Source organism: Parasteatoda tepidariorum, chromosome 8, assembly GCF_982258835.1.
Source record: "Parasteatoda tepidariorum strain Cologne lab strain chromosome 8, Ptep-v5.0, whole genome shotgun sequence".
Classification (NCBI taxonomy): Eukaryota; Metazoa; Arthropoda; class Arachnida; order Araneae; family Theridiidae; genus Parasteatoda; species Parasteatoda tepidariorum.
In genome coordinates this window covers 42003287-42030195 of record NC_141762.1, presented here as the reverse complement: position 1 = coordinate 42030195, position 26909 = coordinate 42003287, and the positions used below count along the sequence as shown (strand labels likewise).

At 27.4% G+C, this 26909-nt stretch overlaps 1 protein-coding gene across 6 annotated transcripts; it reads right to left on the bottom strand.

Annotated features, from left to right (window-relative positions):
- Positions 1-1354: 1354 nt before the first annotated feature.
- dsh (Segment polarity protein dishevelled) lies at positions 1355-26797 on the bottom strand. 6 transcript variants are annotated; one of them, XM_071181467.2, is made up of 19 exons: positions 26590-26795; positions 23381-23451; positions 20763-20939; positions 19763-19832; positions 19548-19681; positions 17876-17949; positions 17731-17793; positions 15901-16066; positions 15236-15329; positions 13164-13233; positions 12854-12941; positions 12638-12766; positions 11410-11537; positions 8521-8607; positions 8304-8438; positions 7547-7714; positions 5772-6005; positions 2630-2845; positions 1355-1415 (listed from the first exon to the last, which is right to left on the bottom strand). In XM_071181467.2, the coding sequence occupies exons 3-19, from the start codon at positions 20924-20926 to the stop codon at positions 1366-1368; spliced, it is 2070 nt and encodes a 689-aa protein (XP_071037568.1). In that variant the 5' UTR covers positions 20927-20939; positions 23381-23451; positions 26590-26795; the 3' UTR covers positions 1355-1365. The 6 variants fall into 6 exon arrangements, with proteins under 6 accessions (XP_071037568.1, XP_042900297.1, XP_015930393.1 ...); XM_043044363.3 differs by having other exon boundaries at positions 26599-26795; XM_016074907.5 differs by lacking the exon at positions 1355-1415 and having other exon boundaries at positions 2050-2845; positions 26511-26797.
- Positions 26798-26909: the final 112 nt, after the last annotated feature.

Genomic DNA, 26909 nt, shown 5'->3' with positions numbered 1-26909 from the left:
AAGAATAAAATATTCAACATTCTTTTTTTTTATTTTTAAAAGAGTCAAAAGAGTTATTTTAAAAAGCAATCAATACTTTTACTGAAAATAAGGAGTTTTCTTTTTTATTTAACAATCAATAAGCTCTCCAAATCTCACAATCTTTTTCTCTTTTTTATTCATTTCTTTTAAAAGCTGAATGAAGACTTATTCATTTTCTTCAAATTATGCTCTATTTATTTAAAATTGATTAATTTTAGAGGAGTCTTTCTTTCAAATAATAATAACAGAAAAATAAAAAAAATCTGGAGATTTTAATACAGAAGTTTGGCACGTTTGCCTCGTGTATATTTTGGAGGAAAAAAAAGAAAAAAAGAAGGGAAGCAATTGCTTACACTTAACATTTTGTAAACCAAGTGAATACACGATATTTTATCTTAATAATGATTATTTTAATATAGTTTTGTAACGTCATTGAATCAATTGTATCATATAAAGCATCAATGAGCAAAATATCACAATAAAAAGAAAGTTTATCAATTAGAATATTCCACAAATATCTATTATTATATAATCAAAATTGTTTACTCTAGAAAATAAAGGCAATATCTGAAATCAAGGTTTGGTAAACTACATGAATATCTTTTAAAAAAAAAATATAATTGGAAGCATGTATGCATTAAAGGATCACAAAAAAACTTAACAGGAAGTGATGGACATTTAAGATAATATCATGAAATCACAAAAGGAAGTCATCAATAGATATTGCCTAGGTATATTTCCTATGAATCCATATAACTTATATTATAGAGTTGTAAAAACAATATATTTCCTTCATTAATACATTACTTCACATTCTGCAATATTTTTAAAAGGAGCAAAATAAAACAAAGGAACAAAGTAATTAGGAAATAAATTCTACCAAGTGTCAGTTATATTAACTCAGATGGCAGGGAACATATTACAAATAAAATATGTTTTGGAGTGGATGTGTAAAGATTCTAATCTAATTGTTAGCTATGCTAAATTCATACCAGAAAAAAAAATATGCAAACATTTTTGAAGTGCATACTTTATCAAGAAAACAAATATTTGAGCATGTTAAGATTTGATTGTGATGCAAAATTTATATTTCAAAATGCAATAAGCTAAATTAATTAATCAATCCATAAAAAAATAAATATTAAAATAAATCCCAGTTTAGAAATTGGAAAATGAATTTTAATAGTTGGCATCTCTGCAATATTTTATAACTTAAAAGTACAATTTATTATCAATAAAATAAATTTTATAATCAATATATATATATAAAATTGTTTGAACTGTACAAGCAGACACTTTAAACTTGTAAATATATGTATATATAGCTAATTGAAGACTTGCCAGCTACACAATACCTTTGTCAGAGTAGCGGTATTCCAGCATATCATCCTCAACTAATATAAGCAGCATGAAAAAGAATTTGCAAATATATTAAACAATATTATTCAAAAACACTTACAAAAAAGCAATGTCACATTTCTTAAAAATACTAGATCTAATGAAAAGCAAAACAAATGAAATATATAAACAAGGTGAATATGCTTTACAAATGAAAACATACTTATTTTTATTTTACTAAACAATTATTTATAATAATGAATGAAAATGATAAAAAGTGAAAATGAATAAAAGCATTTATTTCTAAGCGAAAAATTTGAACATTTCTAACAAAACTCTTGAAACAGGACAAATTTAATGTATTCAAAAGCTAACGTTAATAAAATATTCAATTTGTTAGATGCATGCATCTATCTGAAAACACTACATAGATTATAATACAGAAATTGGAAAATAACAATTTTCATGCACTTCACTCAGATTTGATTAATAGCTTTTATGAGAGATTTCAATGTCTAAATTATAAAAAAGTAAATTTTACTTTTTATTTATTTATTATAATTATTTTAATTGTTATTATAGTTTCATTTCAAATAATACATACTGTTATTGTGGTATCAGTATATCTTTTTATAATTTACATTAGTCTAAGAAGTAGATCTCTAGTCATTTTCTGTTACTTTACTCTAGTTTTCTTTTTTGGTAAGGCATAACATAGAAATAAAAAGACTAAAAACTAATCCTTTTAAGTCTAATGTTCTGAAATTTACTGGCATTCTATTGCCATTTAAAATATTCAATCATAGATTCTTCATGCTATCTTTACAGTCAGTAAGCAAATTTCCTAAATCGACAATGATAGAACTTTGGTTCTAATGCGAGAAATTACGCAATGTAATATTGTTTAGTAATTTCAACAACACACTTGTCTTCAAAACTTTTTGATTAAATATATTAGAAATTTTTTATCACCCAACGCTACACCAATTCATTTTTATTTAATATTGCAACATTTTTGCAAGATCACAGACAAGTTTTATCAGCCATGGGCTCATAAAAATAATTTGAGTATGAGGCTAAACATTAGAAATTTCTAATCTTAAAACAATCTCGTATCATTAAAGTATTTCAAACCACTAAACAATTAAAAGCATATATATGATTAAAATATTTTAAAATAAATTTTCACAGTGCAAAATTAAACACTAAACAACATTAACAAAAAATTCACATGGATTTCCCATAGCAGCACGAAAAGATTGAGAACTACCAGAAATTTCTGGAGGTAATGTTTCCAGCCGAGGCATTGGCATATCTTGTGTGACATGTGTGTTGGCACTACGATCACTACCACTACTACCAGCTCCACAATCTCCAGGATTGGCAATGATTCGACGTATACTCCTCTGGCTGGCTACTTCCGAGTCACTACCTCCTGGGCTTCCAGATTTCCTGTCCTTATCATGTCCGCCATTACTACTGCCACCTATTAAAAAGTATTTAGAATGTAGCAAGGTTAAGACAATTTGAAATTACAAATAGAAACATTACATATATAAGTGTGAAAATCAACAAGTTTAAATACTGTAAAGTAGAAATATTAATAAAATAACTCTTCAATTCACTACTATCCACTTTTATTTCTATACTATTCTGTTCTACTATATGCTAATCAAGAGACAAGTTCTTTAAATTAATGTTACTAAATTGCAGGTTAAACAAACTATTTAAAATATCTTTCAATCACAGTTATAAACAAGAGCTTGTTAACACTATGAAGTATAAGGTGACTTTCTTTTCTCAGTTCAAACTACTTATAACAAATTACTTTGTGTTTATTTATATTTCATTAACATGCTACCAAGATTTGAATTTTTTTTATTAAATTTTTTAAAATTTCAAATTTACTTCTGGTGTCTAAAGTGAATAATTATTCATTTTTAAAAATCAGCCTTGTTGCATATTGTTAGTAGCTTTTCAAAACAAACAATTATTCTAGTTAACAGGGCCTTAAATTTGGGTCATTCTGTGGGGTCAATTGAAAATTGTCATAGCACTCTGAATTGGTAAAAGTTTCAGCATATTTATTAACACACTATATTCACACATATATCTACAGCATTGTTTCTCAACCTTTTTGGTCCTTTGACCAATAAGAAAACAAAAGCAGGGATGAGAGTAGTCAGAAAGTAAAAAAGAGGAAATCCAAGAAGATATATATATATATATATATATATATATATATATATATATATATATATATATATATATATATATATATATATATATACATAATGAACAAAAATTTAACAAAAAAAAAGCGATTTTTAAACTTGTAAACCATGTGATTATAAATCCCGATATGAGGCTTTTAAATCACGTAAATATGAAACTCTACATCGAATTTAAAAAATGCGAAAATACAAATCATGATGCATAATTTTTAAATCGCGTGATATTACAACCGCAAAAACGAATCACGACATTGGATTTTAAGCTCGCGTGAATACGAATTGCTACATAGGGTTTTAAAAGCTCGTAAATAAAAATCGCGATGTTGGTTTTTTAAATCTCGTAAATAAGAATCGCAATGTACAATATTTAAATTGCCTGAATTAGAATCGCAACGTTCAACTGTTAAATCAGGCAAATATGAAAATCGATGTCTGATAATAAAATCGCGATTTTAAAAATGCATAAATACAAAAACGATATTGGATTTTTTAAATCTCGTAAATAAGAATCATAATGTACGGTATTTAAATAGCGTAATTAAGAATCGCAATGCGCAACTTTTAAATCAGGTAAATGCGAAAATCGATGATTGATATTAAAATTGCGTGAATAAAAATCGAGATATTTGCAGAGTCTGTACTTGGGATTTCTAAAAGGCTTGTTTGTATTGTTTTTGTTTAGACATAATAAATAAAAATTTACAAGATTAACTGAATGGGCAAATAAATATTTTCACCGCAAATCCACCTCTATTTTTTCTGTTTGTTTTCACGCCAGAATACAAGAAGCAGCGATGTCTGAATTACGAAAATACGAGCTATCCCACCGACGGATAAAAAATACGGAAAATCTTATTTTCTGTGCATGAAATCGGAGAAAATAGCTAATATAAGTAAAAATGCGGAAGGGTTAGCAGCTAGGACGTAATTTGAATTTTCTGTTTATCTTTGAAAATCGTAAATAAATATAACTATTTTACTTCAACGACTGAATTTTTTTAAATAAGCGGAATATTTATAAAATAAAAAAAATAATTTTTTTTTTAAAAAAACGAAACTTTTAGAGAATCAGAGTTTTTGATAAAAAGGCTGAAATTCGAGAGACAAAAAAAATCTCATCCCTGTATAAAGGCCAACCAGTTTTATCCCAAGGAAATGATTTTTAGAGAAACTTCAGAGGGAGGAATAAGGACTTCAATAATTTCGCTCCGTGGAAAATTAAATTCCTCATAAAAATATTTTAACTTGTGCAAAAAAAAAATTTCAGTGGAAATTAGCGGGAAAAATCTGAAAAAAAAAAGCGGAAATCCGCGAAAGAATCTCATCCCTGCAAAAGACAAGTGAAACATCGCAAATTGTCTACCTACATTTGTTTAGAAATCAAAGGAGATATTTTTCATTTGTTACTAACATGAAGCCAAACTTTTAATTGAAAAACAAATTCATTATTCACATTAATTTTATAGGTAATTTTGATACATCTCAAGGAACCCTCAGGTTTCAGGTTTATGACCATCAGGTTTCAAAACGCTGATGCCCTGTGGCAGAATTTTTTTCGGGTTTTCTGCAACTAACTTCCCTAGAACTAATATTTTACTTTATGATACTTTTAATTACAGCAATTACTAATTTAAGATAACAGAAATGTTGTGTTCATAGAAGAAAGTATAGAACAAAAATTTTTAATTTTAAAAGTAATATTTTTTAATTCTAATATTATAGGAGATATTCTCGCAGTTTATAGGCGGAAAAATGCACTAATTATTTCCTCTTTCGAATTTTGTAAATCATTACACAAATTAAAATTCGTACATAATTTAATGATAAATAATTAAAATTTGCACATAAATTAAAAATCGCAAAATCTGTGCAGTAACTCCCAAAAAAAAGGATCACGAATCATGCGAATAGGACTCTTTAAAAAATAGATACTCAAGTGTGTCACGGGTAAGTCCCTCAAGTGTATGTAAAATATGATGTTCTTCAAAGAAAAAAAAATTCTGCAAAAAAATAAATAAAAGTAAAATAAAAACTAAAAAAAATTTTTTTTGAAAAATTATGCAAAGGAAAACCAAAAAATTTCCCCTTCCCAAATGAAAAATCTTTCAACAAAAAATTTAACGTTCTGCGACAATTCCGCCACGGGGGCTGATGTATAATAATAATCTTGCCACTTACCCGAACCACTGTGAATGCTCCCTTCTCTAACAAAGTTCTTGCAACTACTGTTGTTGTCATTTACGTAATTAAAGGGCATGGGTAAGAATCCTGGATTCTGTGGAATGTAGCTACCAGAATAAGGCAACTGATTTCCCCATGGGGAAGGACCAGAAGGAGGAGGCAAAGGTCCCAAAGTGTCACGATCAGCTTCACTCACAGAATCATCTTCATTTAGTTTCAGTGATGCAATATCTGGTTAAAAAAAGAACAACTATTAACAAATGCTATAAAAACAAATATAATTTATAATGTTATAGAAACATGTCCAAGATACATTCTGGTATTAAGCATTTCCAAATTTATAAAGATTTCGGAGAGTGACAGTACTTTTTTCGATCATGCATATGTAACATAATTAAGAACTTAACTGAAAGCACAAGAAATAAATCTTAACTATTTAACTGAAATGCTTTCTGGATAAGTTTGTGATCTTGGGAAGAAATAAAGTGACTGACATTTTTAAGCTCATGAGATAATCAAGATTGAAATCCTATCTTTTTTTGTGCGGAATTTTTTTACTAGTTCACAGCTTCTAAATTAATCAGAGTTTAAGATAAAAATATACATTGAGAGAGTAGCAAATTCGTCTACACATCAACTTTGTAAAAATTGACATTTGCATCATATTTCTCAAGCACTAATACAAGTATATATGCCATACCCAACTCTTTAGTGAATAACATTGGACAAAATGATTTACTGTCTGTTAAAGCGATTAAGTCCTATCCATAACTGATTCCCAGTCAACATTTTCTGTAAGTTCCGTGTTGAAACACTTTTTAAAATATAACAATCTGCAAGAAATTAACCCCTTAACTGCCGCGGGCGTATATATACGTCTCGGCCAGACGAAGCGTTAACTGCCGCAGGCGTATATATACGCTTTCCCGAAGTACGATGCTTTGCATTGCGCTGCTATAAATAGAACTACACCCCCTATTTCAGAATGCAGTAAAATGGCCTTGGAAGTGTTTGCTTCGCGATTGTATTACTAATTTCGGAGGAGGGGGAATGGGAAAAGGATGTTATGGAAAAGTGATATCGTATTAATCGCTTGTGTGTATTTATTTGAGTAAGATCGGGTTTATTCTTTTTTCGCTTTTGTTTCCCGTATGTATTTGGTGCTTTTTATTCTTTCCATCAACGTCTTCAAAGAAAAATGCATCGCGAAAATGTGCTGTTTGTTCAAGAAAAAAAATTCGTCGTGAATCCCGCTATCAGTGCGATGAATGTGATGATGGTTTATGTGTCCAACCATGTTTCAGGATTTGTCATACAGCAGCTAAATTTTAATATCTTTTATATTGTATTTTAATTATTTAAATTAAATTTTGTATTTTCTTTCTTTCCTTTTTCTTGTCTTGTAAAATTAAACTGTTTTTAAATTGCAAAGCATGCATCATTTCCACCACCGAAACACCGTGTAAGAAAGTGTACTTGAGCGAAAAACGGTGGCACTGGGGAGTGAATCACGTTAATTTTACTCGGCAGTTAAGGGGTTAAGAACTACTTGTTTTTTAATCCAAACCCTTTTTTAGCAACCACTAATATTAAAACAAAAGTACATTTTTCACTTATTCACTATCTACAATCACAATTTGTTGTCTCACTTATATTTGCAACTGAAATTTGTGGCGGTAGAAAAGGCCCATCAGTTAAAAGGAAAAAATAATAAAAATTGAAAAGTTAAAGAAATAATACCTCGATATATATGAATATAAACATTGACTTACTAGAAGTTATATCTCCGAAGGTATAATAACATTGTTCAGAGAATGTTATTTTATTAACAGTATGACGAATGTAACCAGCTTTTAATAGAAGAGTAGCATATTTTTTTGCATCTTTTCGATCTTGAAAACCTTGGACGTGAGTAAACAGCCAGTCAACAACATCAGCACCTATAAAATTCAACAAAAAGCTATTTTAACATCATAAAAAATAACTATCATTCAAGTGGTCCAGTTTCATTTCTGGTATTTACAAAAAGGAGTTTTTAATAAGATTTTGCAATTAATATTTATTTAAAAAAAAGAAACATGGACTTCTTAGAGATGCAGCTTTAATTTTTATTGAATTAATCAGACCATTAATTTCACATAACTTTTGAGAAAGAATAAAAAGCAACATCATTGCACGAACCGTTTCATTAATTTATATAACTTTTATGATTGTCAAATATAATTTTATTAGTTTATTCTGTAAAAACATTTGTAAATTCTTGTTTATTATGTACAAAGCGTACTGGCTTTAAATTAAATTATTTCATTCAAATGAGACCAATTTGAAGTTTGGGAGATGATAATTGATAGATTTTTAAAGAATTTAAAAAACATTTTTTCGATAGCAATCAAACAGAATTTTTTTTTTTTGGCTAAACAGTGAAATTCTAAATATAACATACAAATTTATAAACATTCATAAAAATAATACACTTATTATTAGTAAATCTGAAATATTTTACTAAACATAATTTTTAACTTTGCTTACCAATAAATGAGTTAGGGATAAGAAGTTTCAGCCACATACGATCTTTAACTTCTAATCCAGATTCTGGATTTGTCATAGCTTTAACAATTGATAACATATCAGATTCCACAGTCAAAGAATTTTCTTGAAATGGTCCTGCATTGCAAAATTATCATTTAGACAATTATAATTAAAGATTAGTAAAAAGCAGATGGAAAAACTGGTTTTAATAACTCACTATCTGATTCTGGTATGGAGCTTGTAATTGATGAACTTGTTGATGTCAGAGTACTAACTGAGGGAGGCCGCAGTGGATAATCAGCAGCTATAAATAAAAGGTTAATTTTAGAAACATGCTAAAAAAACAAATTGCAACAAAATTTTGAATTTTATAACAATCATTGAACAGTTGACCCAACTAAGGGTTTAAGACTACCAATGTTCAACTCCGTAGCCTTGTAATTTTGAGCCAGATCAAGAAGACAAAGCAACTCCTGGATCAAGTATTGGGAGAAATTTGCCTTTATGGAGGACTTTTTGATGGAACTAACCCACATTTGCGTTACATGGATAAGAAAATCATGAAAAACCTCCCACGGTTGGCTTGACGACAACATGACTCTAACCCATGACCCGTCTACCACCGAGGATATTTTACGCTAGCACTGTGGTCAGTGCCTGCCGTGTGTGGAAATTCAAATCAACAAGTCATTGCTGGGATTGAACCCCGATTCACCTCACGGTGAGGAGAGTGCTCTGTCCCCTGAATGACTACGGCTCAATATTTTGAATTGAAATTATAACTTATTTTATGCTTATATGATGCGGTACACAATAACAACTAACTTGTTTACTAATAATAGTATGTCCTTCTTAGGCACTAAAGCTGGTTACCGGCCAAGGCCGCCTAAGTCAGTTTTATCCCATTAGATCTATTTGATGCTATATATTTCTCCAACTATCAACAACCAAGTCCTTTAACTGCTTCTCTAGTTTACCCAACCATCTTGTTCTAGGTCTTTTTCTTTTTCCCTCTGGTGTTTGGAAGGTTATTTTTTTAACAGGATTTTCATTGCCGTATCGAAATACATTTCCTAGCCACCTTATTAAAGAAATCTTGATCATTTTTACCATGTAAGGTTCTCTGTATTTTGATTGTAATTCATGGTTGTAACGAGTTCTTCGGATTCCGTTTTCTCTTACTGCATCAAAAATTTTATAATTATTTAATTTTAATAAAATAAATATTTTTCTCTCAAAATGTCATCAGTTTCTCTTTGTCTGCTTCCTTAATTGCCTATCAATTGCTGCCATATGAAATTTTTGGTTTCACTAGCGTGTTGTACAACTGTATTTTTCCCCACAACTTAAGCATTTGGTTTTATTAGAGCTTTAGATATTTTATTGGACTGAGATAGAATAAGATGGGAGTAAAACAAAACATAAATCTTACTGCCTCAAAACTTTGTGTTCTAGAAAACTGTGAAAATATTCCTTGATTATACACAGGAGTATTCTCATTAGATAAAATTACTCCAAAATATAATCACCTCTATTGTTTTTTTTCTTCATTTCAATGAAAATAGTGATAAGATTGCATATAAAGTAATTTAAACAATAAAATAAAAGTTAATATTTTGAGGAAACAGAAGCCCCTTCATTATTACCTTAAAAATAATCATAAGAGTTGATATTAAGACATTTAAAAATGATGCACCAGAAGATAATTTTTTCACTTGAGTCAGTGTTGTATTATTAATTTTTTTTAAAAAAATAATGTCAATGAATAATTTACAGTTTATCTTTTAAGTACCTACTTAAATAGTTTTTATGTAAAAATAAATGTCTACCACTTATTTTTACATAATTATTTAAACTAAAATATTTTGGCTTAAAAACAATTATATTTTTTCTTACATGTATAAAGCAAATCTTTAAAAAAAAAAATGGGGAATGGTAATTAACTTTTTCAGCTTATTCAGAAAAGGGATTTAATATGCAGGCAACAATTTTAAGAGAAAATTTTGTCCCTTATCACGACTTAAAAGAATACAAAAATTATTCAGAGGAAAATAAATACTTTTTTTTAAAGAGTAACCCTTCTAAAAGAGGATCAGTATAGGGGAAAAAAACTTGATTTTGCTCCAATTAATCATTATAAATAATTAGAAATAGTAAAGAACACAATATAAATATTATAATATATATATATAGACATAAATTTCTTGAACACAACGGGAAAGAAAGTCTTAATTAATCTCTTGAGCTGGCAATGAAGAATTTAAATATAAGTGTATAAGCGGTCATAAGAATTAAATTTCTTTTCTCGTGTGGATAACAGAAGTTGAAACAAACTCAGCTATAAGTTGGGAAGAATTGAAAGGTAAAACGAAAATAATTTATTTCAACAAAGTGTTTTACATAATGTTTTTATCATACTTATGCAGGTTCAAACATAATTTAGAGCTACATTTTAATAGATTAACCAGATTTCAGACATGAACAATTTTATGTTGCCCTCTCAAGAGTTTGGTCATTTGACAGTTTTACTCTAATAGCTTCAAGTCCGGAAATTTATAACAGTGTTTTTAAAAAAATCTTTAAAAGGCATTGTTATTTAAAAGCATAATGTTTAATTTCTGCAAATTTTTCCATTGCTTGCCATTTTTTTCCAATTAAAAATTGTTTTATTTGAACAACTTGAGAAATCTTTTTTTATTTTTTAAAGAAGAATTAGTTTTAGAGATTTTAATTACTGATCTAAATTCTTCAGATTTTTTGCTAAAACATATTCAAAATGGGTTTGGGTATAACTTAGGAGTAAGCAAGGTTTGCAGAGCAAACCAAATAAGAATGCAGAGAAATCTTCGTGGGTTGGGTACCAGTCGTGAGAAGCCTTCTAGAATAATATATATTTTAAACATTTTATTCCACATAAGTCAACAAATGAATGTGGTTTAAATCCAAATTCTTTGGCTTGTGGCATATACAATCGGATTTGACTGACTGATCTCTTATAACATTTGTAAAAACAGCAGTTTAAAATAAAACTTTATTAATGTTTGATTACTAGATTAAAAAAAAAAATCAAAGTAATAATAATAATGAGGAAAATATGTAAATTTACCTCTAGTTGCTTCAATATGAGCAACCCAAGCACCAGGATCAATTGGACGAACTGGTTCTGTTCTTGGTATTGTAAAATAACCAGTAGGATTTGGATCCCAACATTTAGCTACCACAAGTTTTATAGGACTAAAGGGGGAAAAAAGAATAAAAATGCAAAAAATATAGATAAAAAGAATGCATGTGAATAAAAATATAATATAATAAACTAAAATAATTATTACATGTACTGTGTATAAGCCAACTTTCCAAACTCCACACATTTTACGAAAATCAGAGTAATAAAGTTAAATATTCATTAGTTGTGAAATATTGATGCATTATAAACAAGATAGATACGAATAACTCTATTAATTTACCTTTTCAAAGACTATTTCTAATACATTGTATACAATTTATTTTGAATTTTCTCTATATTTCAATAAATATTTGCAGAAAATGATTTTTGGTTGTGTAAGCCAATTTATTTGATTTATATTTTGTTAGACACATTTTAAAAACAGAATGGGTCTTTGAAGTGACTAATTACGAGGGATGCCAGTTTTTCGCTACCATTTGAGTAACAGCACAATAACACTATTAGTTTCTCCTTCCACAATTTACTGCAATGACAATATTCACCTTTCACTTCACATAACTTTTCTGGAAGGTAAAAAAAAAAATAAACTGGTCTTATGACCATAATTTTTTTAAAAGTAAAGATGGTAATACCTCATTCCTCCAGCATCACTTCATCATTGCTTGCTGATAACTTGCATACTGAGCGATATGATAAATTATGTTACTTTTTCAATTTATCAATTCAATCATATAATGCTATAAATCTTTCCATGGAAGAATGTGCTTCAATAAAACATTCAACCAAAAAAATTTTTAAATTCTGCATATAAGGGAGAAGTTTATATATTTAACTTTTTTAGCATCTTTTCCTAAAATGTTTATTTTGTATGTGTGACTACTAGCATTACATGAGAATTATGATCTAAGAGTTGGGAGAAAGAATATTCAAAATGTCAGTATTTCAGAGAAATAGTATTAGAGGGTGTTTTAAATATCATGATTTTTTTTTCAGTATTGATATACGAAATAAAAAAGGTGACTAAGAAAAAAACAAAAAACAATAAAAGCGAGAAATATACATTCATGAGTAACTTTACATGAGTTCTACTGCATGTATATCAAAAAGTTCAAAACTTAGTAAAAAAGTATGGTCTCATAAGATTTTTTACCCAGGCTTTTGTACAGCTTCTCTCAAAACTCTAACTGCATCATCGTTACTCATATTTTCAAAATTTATATCGTTTACTTGAAGTATCATATCTCCAGGCTCAATTCTTCCATCCAGTGCAACAGCTCCACTGAAAATTAAGTATTGTTTAATGAAAGTTCTACTGCAAAAGATTTTTTTATGAATAATTTCATAAAAATGGCATCAGAAACCTCACCCTTTCATTATTGAGCCAACATAAATGCCACCATCACCACCTTTGTTTGATTGTCCAACGATACTAATACCAAGGAAATTTACAGTGTCTGAAAAAATAAATTGCAAATTTAATCACTTACATTACGTTTATACACAACTATAAATCAACAATATTATATATTTGAAAATTTTATAAATCTTATAAAAATACATTCATATAAGTATATTAATTTTAAACTAATAGGTATAGTTAAGGCATTCATAAAGTTATAAATATGTTCATAATATAGATTTATGTCAGTATTTTAAGATAAATAGTAACTTCTTACCTAGATTTAAGGTAACAGTTATAATATTCAAGGACATAGTTGAATCAGTGATGCTGCTGATGGATGAGGTCTGCAAAATATATTTTAAAAAGCCCAATGATGTTACAAATATTAAAATGTTATAAAAAAAAAAGTAAAGAAAGAATTAGGTCTAATAAAAAACCTTTTAATTGTTGCTTCATAATAAAAACAATGATACAAATCAGTTTTTTTAAAAAAACAAATAGCTAAATAGAAAACAAAACAAAAATCGATCCTCATTTTTGAAAGAAAATTTTAACACCAGAAAATTCGATAAATTTTTTTACATAATCATATTTATTAGAAAAATGTGATGATAAAAGAATAACATTCATTATAAATGTCTTTTTCCATTTTTTAATAAAAAAAAAAGGAAAAAAAAAAGAGAAACAGAAAATGAAATGTTTTTATTTTTTAAAATAAATCTTTAATGTGATAAAAGAAATTCACAGCTTTTTTGTTACCAGCTATCTGTCTTCCGCACTGGTAAAAAGTAACAATAAAAGAATAAAATCTATTATAAAATGTTCCATTAAAATGCCATGCTATATTAATAATAATAATAAAAAAAAATTTAAAAAAAAAAAAAACAGTAAAAATGAAACAACGAAATCTTTTTCTCAATTCTTAAAACAAAAGTGTTGAATATAATATGTTAGCCTAAATAAAATAATCAAGTTTTATTTCTTAAAATCTCGCTCCCTTCCAGAACAATTCCCTACTTCAAAAAAGTTTTCTCACTGCATTATCTATTTAGAAATCAATTAATTTTGGTTTTTTATTGTTTTCTTATAAATGTTGAACTCTTGTATTAGATGTATAAAAACTCTCGCCATTCTTGTTATGTTTCGATAAAGTTGCTTAAGTTACGCCAATAAGAGCATATTGTTTAGTCTACATAGAAATTGTGGCATTTCTCACCAAAAAAGTTCTCCCTAAATAATTTGAAAAATGTTGGTAGTAATTATATTGCCACAAGCTCCTTCAATTGTACTAAATCTAGTTACACCACTTCAGCATGGTGCAGCAAAGAAATTATTTTTTTGACATGTTCCAAGATAATTCACAATGTAGCAGAAATTTTTGAATAAAGCATAAAGAAATTTTACTCTTATATTATAGCACTTTTCAAATTGTTAAAATTTTCAAACAAGTTTGGGTTCATTATCAGTAATTTAAAAGTAACATGCATTAAATTAAAATGGAGTACATAAGTAAATTATGAACTTTTGATTTATTGTGAAAGTGCCCTAATACATTTTGATGAGGAGTTTACTTCCTTTTCGTCATATTCTGATCTTATAAACTAGTAGTTCTATTAACAATTTTTATAATTGAAAAAGACATATTTTAAAATTTTCAATAGTAAGAAATCTGGTTAAGTTTTTAGCAACTATGGTTTTACATCTTTTATAATCATTGAGATTCTTTAAAATAATGGCAGTAAATGTGATTTTTACATTTTACACTACGGTTAACACATTTTAAGAACATTTAAAAAATATTTCAAATATGGCATTTAACCTTTGATCTATGAGCATATTTAGAAAAAAATAGTTTGAAAATTCAAAAACCACTGTTTATAATATACTTCATGCAAATACTATACATGTACATTTCAAACTATGAGGTCAATCAGTTTTTAAATTATGTAAGTTGAACAATTATAATTTATTTACAAACAGAAATAAAAATTTGTCAATCAGTCAAAATTATTTTGAAGCAGCTTTTTCTAACAAAGTTATAGAAATAGTGTCTTATAGAAATATTTTAAGACTATAATTTTCTACAAGAGCATTTTTTACAGTTAAAATATGCTCAAATTTAATATTAAAACTTTCTTTCCAAATAACTTGCAACTAAATTTGAAAATTTTTCATAAGAAATAAGACTTTTAAAACTCATACATGGTAGTAATAATTTTCATCATTAAGGTTAAGATTTTTACTTTTTATACTATATTTTTTTTAAAAAATAGTCATTATTTTTATTTTGATATAAGTCAATATAAAAAATATTTTAATGCATCTAAATTAATAATGTTACATTACCCGACTCATAGGAGGCATTCTATGCCTACGCCGCCTTCTTCGATGTCTAGGATGAATTCGAGAAACACTACTTTCTTCTGTAGTAGTAGATATTCTAAAAATAACAAAAAATAAGTATAATTTATTAAAAAAATCTTTAATTATATGCCTTTAAATTTTCTTTAGTAATAAATACATATCTTTGTAATACTGTTTAATACAATACAAAATAAATTAATAGATTATATTGGTTTGAGAGCAAATTTTAGTGTTAAATTTTAAGTTTCAAAAAATAAATAAAAAATATGAAATAAAGACAAATATAAATTAAATTAAATAAAAATATTTATATACAGACAACTCCAAAAAAATATTCTATGAATAATTCAAAATTTAAGTAGTAATTTAAATATACACTACAAAGTAAAAATTGCTTACACAAGTAATAAATAGATTTAAAAGGCTGTAGCATTTATTAAAAAGTAAATTAAAACTATTTAAACATGCTTTTGCATACATATTAATTTCTTAAATATTTCCAGAATTTTTTTTCTTAACAAAGAAATTTAATTATTAACATATAAAAATGATTTTCTTTTTTTAATGTTTAAGCATCTGGTACATTTGATATGAGACTAAAGTGCATCATAAAACAAAAAAATTCAATTATAACAGTGAAATAATACCTGCTAGTTGTTTCCTCTTCAGAATCTAAAAAACTAGTACTCTCTATATCACTGGTCATCATTGAGGAAGACTCATACCCATGACCACTTCTATGTCTAGGATGAGCATGGGGGTGATTAGATTTGCTATGGCCATTGATTCTAGTTGATGGGCATCCACATGGAACTAAAAGAAACACATTAGATTGAAACACTTGAGAGACACAGATTTTTTGCTTCAGTGATTTCGGATTAGCCAAAGGAAATTGTGCAATTAGTATCTTAATTTACCAATCTAAACATTACCATACACTATTATTAATATTTTAATTTAAAACGAAAATTAACCATTAACTAATATCAAAATATATGAATTTTAGTAAAATGAAAAATATACATATTGAAAAGGAATAAATAGATGGAAATTAAAAATAATTAGTTAAACATTTCTTTTTTAGCACTACAAATACATAAGGAATTTTCACTAAATTATTAATAAACATTATTTAATCTTTAAAGACATAGTTTAAGAATTATTAATGGCCCCAATTCCTTGTTAATTGCCTTAAAAATAAATCTCAAACTTGAACATAATCCCTCATTTATATATCAGGAAAAACTCAGCATAACTTTAAAAAAATTATGTGAACACAAAGAAATTGATCATGGAAATATACAGAAGAAGGGAATAAATACTAACAGTTTTCTTAATTTCTTTAAAAATACATAATTTCCATAAAAAGTGTCCAAATGTTTAAATGATATTTCAATATTTTATGGAACTTTTCAAGATTTTTCAATAAAATATATTTTTTACTTCATGATATTTTTAAAAAACAGCTCAATTGTTTAAAAGTTTCCCTAGAGATGCACAAGGTTGTTTACAAGTACTTCTATAAGAGGAACATATGAACATGATAAAAAAAAAAATATATATGTTTAAAATAAAAAAATCTTTAACACAGAGATAAGGAAATAGTGAATTTAACACAAAGATATTGAAGCCAACACTATAAATGTAAGTTGTGCACCATTCTCACTAAATATTTAGTAACTTATTCTAATTTGCTTCAGTAAATTTTAATGAAAATTCAATGCACATTATATTAATCTAATTTAGCAGTACAAGACAGTAAAGAGACTACTTATGATGTATTTCCAAATACAGATGGTTATGACAATATCATTTTGCTGAATTTAAGTCATGACAAAAAACATTGGTACAGTAAAACAATGCAGAACTGTAATAGCTTGAAGAAATAACTTTAGAAACAAGCAATTGAGAAGAAGAACTTTAGAAACGAGCTGTTACAAATATAATCTCTTTGAATTATCACTGTATTATAATTTTCAGGAGAGCTGTATTATCTTTTTTTTCTCTACCTGATCTGTAACAATTTCAGCAAGAAAGCTATACTGAGAAAAACTTTTATGAAGAGGACCAAAAGCTTAACATAGAAAAGCTTGATCTTACGTTTTCAATGGTATAAGAGTGATATCATTGTTGTTGCAGAGTTAGGAACTTCACAAATTAAAATTCTTTTCATCTGGTATTAGTTGTTAGCCAATCATAAGAATGAACCATTATATATCACTTACACTAGTGAGTGTAACTAATGTAAAAAAAGAAGGAAGGTTAATAAAAATACTATGGGGGGGGGGGAGGCTCATGTTTACTGTCCACACCAGCCCCAGATGCTCCGATCACGAAACAATCTCTATTTAAGAAATTTTCCATTTTAGATCAATCTACTGCTTTTAACTAATCTAGAGTACAAAACATGAAATCAAAACAAGGCAAGTTACTAAAAGTTATCAAAATAAAAAAGTATGACTAAAATTTTTTTTTACCATGATCATCATGAAAGTGCTTGTCCCTGTGCTTGATGGGGCGATGCATGTGAGAATGGAGATCTAAATAAATGAATAAAAAATTTATTTAATGCTCTTCTGAAAATCAAAAGAAAGCTTATATTTTGAAATAGAAAAGTTTTACCTTTTCTGGAACTAATGACGGACTCAGTTTCTGTACACGTATCCCCTAAGTCTCGATGGTCTATTACAGGAGCACTGAAAAAATTTATTCACTTAGAACATTTTTAAAGTCAAACGATTTCCCAATTATCTGAGAGCTAGAGTTCATTTTTAATTTGGAAAAAAAAAAAAAAAAAAAAAAAAAAAAAAAAATAGCACAGGAAAAATGAGAAATATTAAAAATATAAGATTATTGAAAGAAATTTGTAACTTCTAATTATTTTTTGCTTAAATGCAAATAAATAACAGTCCCAGATATAATAATCTTTTATAATTTCCCAGAAAAAGAAACTATATTAAGTTGAAAAGTTATTAAAGCACTATATTAATTTGTTTCACAAAATAGAAGTTTAATTTAAAGCAAAGGATAATGCAATAAAATTTTTCTTTTATCTCTTCTGTACCAAAACACTCAAGAAATGACAAACTGAAGTCAATAAAATTAGAATCTTATCATTATTAACAGTGTGATAATAGAGCAATCAGTTTCTTTATTATTTGCTTTTAACTTTTACTACTTTTTTAATTACTTTTTATTGTTTTCATAGCAGGGAAAAATTGTGTTTTCTTTTCCCTTCCTTGTTTTCCTACAAAACAAAATTATGGAAACTGGTTCAGTTTGTGCAACACATGCAAGATCATCAAATGTTTAATATCAATCTTTTCAAAGAGTCGATAAATAAATAAAGCATAGAAAACAGTGCTTTGACATGCCAGCTTGTGCATTCTAACATGTTAAATATTCCTAAAATCATAAAGGACGCCCAAGAAATAAGATGTGACACGTCCTCTTATGGGACAAAAAATTTCTTATTCTATTTTAATCAATATATGAAACATTTTTAATGTGAATATTAATGGACAGAAATTGAAAATTCATATTTTAAATAGTAACTCACTTTTTATAAGAAGGGCCCAGAAACATGGAATTCCTGAATTTCAAGCGAATCCAAAACTTACGAATTTCAACGCAAAATTTTTGATTTATTTAAATATTTTTTTGACCAGGAGATTTAAATGTAATTGTAAACAAATAATAACAATAAAACAGTAATTCCTAAAGGAAGTGAATTTTCATCACACATATTTTCTGGAGTTAAATGGAATCAAACACCAGCTTAAAACATTTAAAATGCTATTTTATTTAACACTTACTGATAAAAAAAATAAATGAAAAAAAACCCACTTATTTCAGAGCATTCTCTTCAAAAACAATATTTACATGCATTTTATAGAAACAAACAATAATTTTTATAACTACTCCCTAGGGATAAAGGGAGAGTAGAAAACTTTGACTGTAGGAAGTTCTTTTAAATACATTATTGTAAGAAAACAATTGGACTACATAGAATAGTTATGTTTCAAAATGTATCTATACGGATCCAAAGTTAGAAGTATTATAAATGCAATTTAAGTTTCACTAAAATAAAACTAAAAGATTTTCAAAGCAAAAAAAATTTTTTTTTACTTAGCTCAACTAAAATAGACAAAAATATTTCAATTTTATATAAATATTTTAATAATAATTAAAATATCTTTAAATCAGAAAATAATAAGGATAAGTCAGATTTTAAAATTAACAATTAATTTATTAAATCAATCAATTAGGCAATATCAATTAGAAATTAACTTACTGAAAAGAGGGAGGACGACTGTCCCCTATTCCAACTGTTCTTTCAAGTGGTAATCTTAATTCTGATCTTTGAGACATAGTGTCAGTACACTGAGACGTACTATCAGATAAACTACTCCCTTCTGCAGTAACCAACTGAAACAAATTTTTTTATTTTTTATTATGGTAATAACATTAAAAAAATACGAAATAAGAGTTTGAGGTTAATATATTTACCCAGGATACAACTCGTCCCCCACAACATGGCAACTTTGCATTTTCATCGCTGATTTCCTCCTTCACAACACTGGAATCATAATATTTGTCATAATGCAGTATTAGTTTAAAAATGTCAAGCATTAATTATTACGCATTTTTTTGTTAAATTACAAGATAGTAAACTTCTGGCAAGATTTGTTATTGCATAACTATTTTGCCATAGTTTTCAAAGTAATAGAAATCTTTTGTTGAGGCATAATTAAAAAACAAAGTTTGAGTTATTGCTGTAATAGGAAGCATTGATAATGAACAATAACCATTGACTTCTTGAAAAAATTAGATACTAAAAAAAATAGATAAATGCTCTTCGTAATTTACAAAAGCTCCAGTACTTCAATAGCTGGCACAAAAATCTATAGAATATGTTGCATTTATGTTATCGGAATGAGCTAAAATAATTTCACTTTCTCAGAAAGTAATTCATATATTAAACTTTAACACAGCATATAATATTGATAAGCTGACGCTAAATGAAAATGTACATAATAATTCATAATTACAGGGCTGCCACAGAAGAAAATGAACAAAATAGTTGTTTTCAGTACACTAAAGCATGAAAATAGCTGTCGAAAACTATGAAAATAGTTGCCTAAATAAGAAATTTTTCTCTGAAAAATATGACTAAAATTTTATTAAATCACTTAATTATCATATACTATATCCATTTGGTCAAGTTGGTGGCCAATAGGATACTTTTTACATAAAAGCCAAAAATAATTGCAAATAGCCACATTTTAGTCGCCTGTGGCAATTGTGATATTTAGTTCAAATCACAAATTCCCGATTTTTTGAGGCTAGTTCTCTTTAAACTACCAATTGAATCAATTTTAAAGTAGGAAAAAAGTTGAAATCAAATCTGTATATTAAAAGATTTTAAAGTCCTCCTTTCCCCTATTTTTTGTTCTAAGAATAGAAAAAAAAATGAACTAAAAATATCTGACATAAAATAACTATTTACCCAAAATCATCATCCATGGATTTAAAGAAGAACTTATAATTTGGTCTATTTAACACATTTTTGAAGTCACCCAATGTAACTCGGTCAGGAGGCACAGATAACTTCACTAAATATGGAGTATCTTCATCATCAATATGATAGATAATCTTAGTCTCCTCTGCCATAGTGAATAAGCTTCTAAAAATGTAAAATAAAGGTTAAAATAGTTACAAGAAATTAATTACTAAATTTGAAACAAAGTTCACTAAAGTTTTTATACTAAAATCAAGTTAATTATTCTTACACTAACATAAAATCCATCTCTTGAAACTTCTGAAATCATTTGTATTTATTGGTTCAATTTATTATTATTGATTACATTTACTATGATGAACTATATATTAACTGAATTTCTTAGAATGGAGTGAAACAAAAAGTAAATAATTAATAGATCAGCATTAACATCAAATAATCATGTACCAAACTTGAAGACGTATGTATGACACACGATAATTGGAGAAAAAAAAATTTTAAATTTTTTTTTGTAATTATTCATTGCTCTTCTTTGTGAGTTTACATTAAATAATAAAATTTTTAGAAGTTTACTTCAACAAAAGAAAGATGAACTATAGTTATTATCATTCTGCGATGGAAATGATGCTGCCGATTACGTCTAACTCAAGATTGTCAAAATTTACCACTATCAAGCAATTTACTCAGACATTTGGCACATTGGATCGCAATTTAATTTTTATGTCTACAGAAACACATTTCAAAACAGTAACCATAAAAAAATCAAATATATAGCTTCAGATAATTTTTAAACTACTAATGTGGCGACATTCCCTCACATTGCTTACTTAACATTTTGAGACAACATCGATCAGATAAATAAAGAATATGCAATACATCTTAGTATGGAGTATAAAATCATCTGCTACACCTAAGAAAGGTATGGAGATCTCCACTAAATGGGTTGAAGGCTCTGTATGGCCAATTCACAAAAAAGATAAACTAGAATAAGAAAATTACAGAGGCATTACCTTACCGAAGATCACATTTAAAATATTCTCCAACATCTTATCCAATTGTCTTATGTCACAGAAATTATTGGATCACACCAATGTGAATTTATGAGAGGAAGATCCACTTTAGATCAAATACACACGTTTAGATTTTTTTGATTAATTTATACAGATTCTGGTGCATGTCGATGTCACTAAACAACATTGGTGGAACAAAACAGAATATAATTGAAACCTTTGCTCCTCTTGAGAAAGTCACTATAGACTTAACAATCAACGAAACAAAATATTTCAATCTCAATCATTGTAGCATAATGTATAAGATGGCTTGGACACTTACAAAGATTAAAAAGTCCCAAATACAGTAGGGAACTGATTATCCGGAACGATCGGGACCATCGCTATTCCAGATAACTGATCTTTCCGGTTTTCTGAATCGCTACAAAAAGCCGTTTTTTTTTACTGTTAAACCCAACTAAAAAAAACAAAATTTGGAAATAATCTTAAAAAGAAGAAAAAACGATGAAGTAACACACTAATGATTATTTCCAAAATGATGGTAAGGTTAACATCTTTCAAAATAGAAAGAAAAATCCTATGAGAAAAAAGATTATTTATTTATTTTTTTTTAAAAATGGCGGGAAAATTTATCGAATTTCGTTTCGGTTTTCTGATTTCCGGATAACGGGTTCTGTACTGTACTGTTAGAAAACTGATTTTTAGCACCAGGAAAAGAGGTCACCCAACCATGAGGTGGTTGAACAAAGTAGAAAAAAAATCTTGGTGTGTTAGGTATCAGAAGTAGGCGGACAGTAGCCTCTTTTTAGATATAGGCAGCGATTGTGGAAGCTGACTAGGACGGCCTTTGCCAGTTCCAGGCTATAGCAGATGCTCCTTGCAGATTGCAGAGCAACTTGCTCCGGTTTGTAAAAAATATATATATTCTAGTGGTTACAAAGTATGAGTTATTTTTAGTTCAGTATTTTTCATTTTAAGTTATTTTATTCACCACTACATATCAAAATATATGAAGGGCAACTTTAGTGCAATTATTTCATGTTGACAGTTTTAAAGATCAGGCGTAATGATCCTTATTCGAAAGTTTTACTATTTAATTCACAACCAATTTATTAAGTTTTTTGAAGAGAATGGAACAGTTGGAAGCCCTACTACAATGCCAAAAGGAGAAGCAATAAAATTCTGTTTCAGAGCGGTAAGCTAGCAAACAGCACTGGTGTTATATTTTAAAAAAAAAAAAAAAAATAGTCCATAATTTAATTTATAACAGTGCTTTATGTTAAAACACATGAGAAATATTTATTTTTTAAATGTCTCCCCCAAACAGATTGGTGAAATTTTTTGAATGATTTTTAGTATTAAAAATTTCCCCATGCAGCAACTGTCATAAAATTTAAGACTGACATAACTTTTCTTTTATTATAATGGATTGGACAACAATTAATAAAATTAAATCTTCAATTAAAGAAAAAAGTACTTTACAAAAATCCCTTGAGTCTGAAATAATTAGGAATGAAAAGTAGAGGCCTGAGCAAGTTTTAATACCAAGTGCCTTAAGTGTAATACATGTATCTGAATAAAATTAGTATTGCTTACAATTATTGGACTCCAAAATAATTTGGTCAGCTGAAGATTTCTTTAGTGGATTTCATTTGAAGTTTTACAATCTACAAAGAAATAAAACAAATGAACTTAGTTTGATATATGTATCTTCGTGATACAATTTGGAAGAAAAACACACTCACAAATATGTTAAACAAACATACAGTTGTTTTGGTTCTGATATGAAGAATTTTTACAATTGTTCTTATTTATATTTAGCCAAAACAGAAACTTGCAGTTCAATATTCTACTTATTACTAAACATTTAAGAAATTAAACAGCTAACAATTTTCAATATCAATTATATTCCTTCTACAAGGGAAAGAGTGAACCAAATTTTTTAAAAGAAAGCAACAGGTAGTATTTAGAGCTTTCAAAGCTTGGAATGAATTAAGTTTTGTTATTAAATGATAAGGGAGAATTCTGTGATATAAAGCTAGTGAAAAGTACAAACATATTTCAAATATATTTAGAAATAATAATTGTACTTTAATCACTCGAAATTGATGCAAAACTCTACTATAAAAAAGATACAAATTTGAAAAAAAGTTCACACACCAAATAAAACTTTTTAAAAAATGAATGATACAAGCTTATAAGCAAAAATTTTTTTCAAAGGAAAGATTGAAAAAAGTGTTAACTGTATCAAATCATGAAAAAATAAGGTCGGGAGGGGGGGGGGAGTTAAGAGGGTATAAGTTACAAAACATCTATTTTATCCCTTTAAGCTGAGATAATTTATTTAATATTTTTAGAGACTGAGATTGCAACAAGCATTTTCCTTCAGTTCTCGAAACTGATAAAAAAAATTTGAATGATAGCAAACTATCTGCTTATGATCAACTTATAAAGTATGTTAGTTTAAGCTTTTTTCTAATATCATTAAACTGTCAAAAACTTTTAACTTTAGTTAAAACTGTTAGAGGGACTTCTAATGAACAGATCTACTTATAATTTTAAGAATAAATCTCAAAATTCTCTTTCATAAGATTATCTTCTGAGGGGGGCATATGGTTAATAATTGGGTATATGGTTAGACTTAGCTAAGTGCTGTATAACAGGGATATCTTTTTTAATTCTGCATTAGCTTTAATAAGCATTTAATGCTCAATATTTTATAATAAAATAGATAAAATTAATTTACTTGTTTGATTATAGCCATAGTAATTCCAATGCTGCAAACATTTCTTTCAAATTTTATTTTTTAAAGAGAAGAATGATAAAGGGAATAACAATAAAACAGACGTAATATAATTAAAAATATTACCCAAATAATATAATGGTACAACTTAATGAGCATATTGAAGTATATAGATAAGATTTCATGCAAGTTTCTGTTTTCCTATGGCAGTTTTTTCATGGAAAACAAAACAATTTTCTTAAAGTAACTAAATTCTATAAAAATACATGCCTGCTATAAATAGTAAAACACTTTAAATTACCTCTATAGATATTATTTATATACTCTCATTTATATTCCAAATAAACCAAAAACTAATACACTTTTCTTGATTTATGACGAAATTATGTAGAGTTCAGCAAAATATATTGCATCTGTAGTGAAATAAATTTTGATAGCCAGGAGTATTAACCTTTTAATTTAAGAATACAAAAATATTTATTTTTCGAAATTTTCTTTAAATATAATCATAACACATTTAAGAGAATTTTCACTTCTAAAACAATTACGTATATTTTCTAGTAAAATATATACTAATTTTAGAACTTTACACCACTTTGGGGTAAAGTAGGTATATCAAAATATGTTGAAAACCAAACAAATACAATAGATAAGGTATGCTTCAAATTTCTATATAGTGCAGTGGCAGAATAATAGCCAAGTCTTGGCAACTTCCCGGCAGCGGCCTATGAGAAACATCTCAGGAAGGGACCAACTCAAAAGGTATAACTCATAGCCACCCCTGAGAAAACATCTACACTTTTATTTTAAAACTTAAATTTGCATGTTTAAAATTTATTTGGCACCTTGGTGACTGTAGTTGATGCGACAGATATATCCCATATTTAATCCATATGAATCCGATGTATATAAAATGCAGCAAAATTTTCAGTAAAATAAATTTAATGGTTTGGTCTTTTAGCCTTCTGCAAAAGCTTTTAGTACCCACTTTACCCGATTGTAAAATTCTATTATGTGTATAAATTCTGTACTAAAATTTCATCACATCAAGCACTTAAAAATATATTTATTTTTTAAACATTTACTCTGATAAATTAAAAAACTTATTAACTAAAATTATAAATATGACTATTGAGGTAAATAATATATAATCCAAGGTTGGCATTATGTCAGGAAGAAACCTATTTATTCCAGAAAACCAGAAGAAACTGGACAAACTTTAAACTTTGTGTAACCATTTATTTAAATTTGATTATTAAAATTAGATTTTCTACTTAACAGTATTGCATTTGAATATAAATAATAGTGTGCTATTTATTAGTAACTGTGTATACAATACATGATTCATAGTCCTGTTCATGACATTTGTATATTCAGTAGAATTAAAAAATTTGTTCAATATTTTAACAGTTCATTTAATTAAATAATTAGGTTTTATTTTACTCAATTGCGTGTGTCAAGAATATTTCACTTTCTGAAGAAAGCCATTTACTCTAGTTTTCTTTTCAATTTTTGATATTTAGTTTTAATTTATTTAGAATTAATAATAAATAATTTTGAAATTGATACTATTATTTAAACACAAACAAGATTACAAAAACTGGGTTCATATTTTTATTTAAAAAAAGTTTCTTTCAATTGAATTCGAAGAAACCTATTTCTACTGGAGCAGTTTTATCCACTGAGGTGGAAATTTATGATACAATCTCACAAATTATGCATTCAATCTCTCATAATATCAAAACTAAAGCAGGAATAACCTTTTAAAAAAAAAGGTAAAATACTTGTAAACTACAATATTTCAGAGAGTTGTGTCTAAAGTATTAGGTTCTCACAAACCAGGATAGTGATTATAGCTAATTACAATATATCTAACGCTGTAAAAGATTTAGGATAAATAACTACTGTCGTCAACGATCATATTTTTTCAGTCATAAAAATCAATTCATAACTGAAGCAAATTATATGTCAACCATTATTTACTTTCTAAATTAAAAACAGTACACATAAATGGACGAGGTTTCGTTTCTGGCCTACTAATCCAGAATGCCCGAAAACATACCGCACTCACATTAGTTTTTCAAGTTCAAGAGCAGATATCAAGCTATATTAATAATTATACATAGCTTTCTTTTCAAAACTGCATGTTTTATAAACAATTATACATCAATTTATTTTTATATCTATTTATAAACTCTTCTTTTGACAGCTTTTTAATTTATCATGTCGACTACTACAACAACAGCCAAGTGACGTCACAAACTACTCACGGATAGTATTGCCAATCATAATTTGTTTATTTAATATTAAAATCAAAAAGTAATACAGTTTACAAATATGCTGATTTTTACAGCATTACAATATATTTTATTTGTTTTCAGT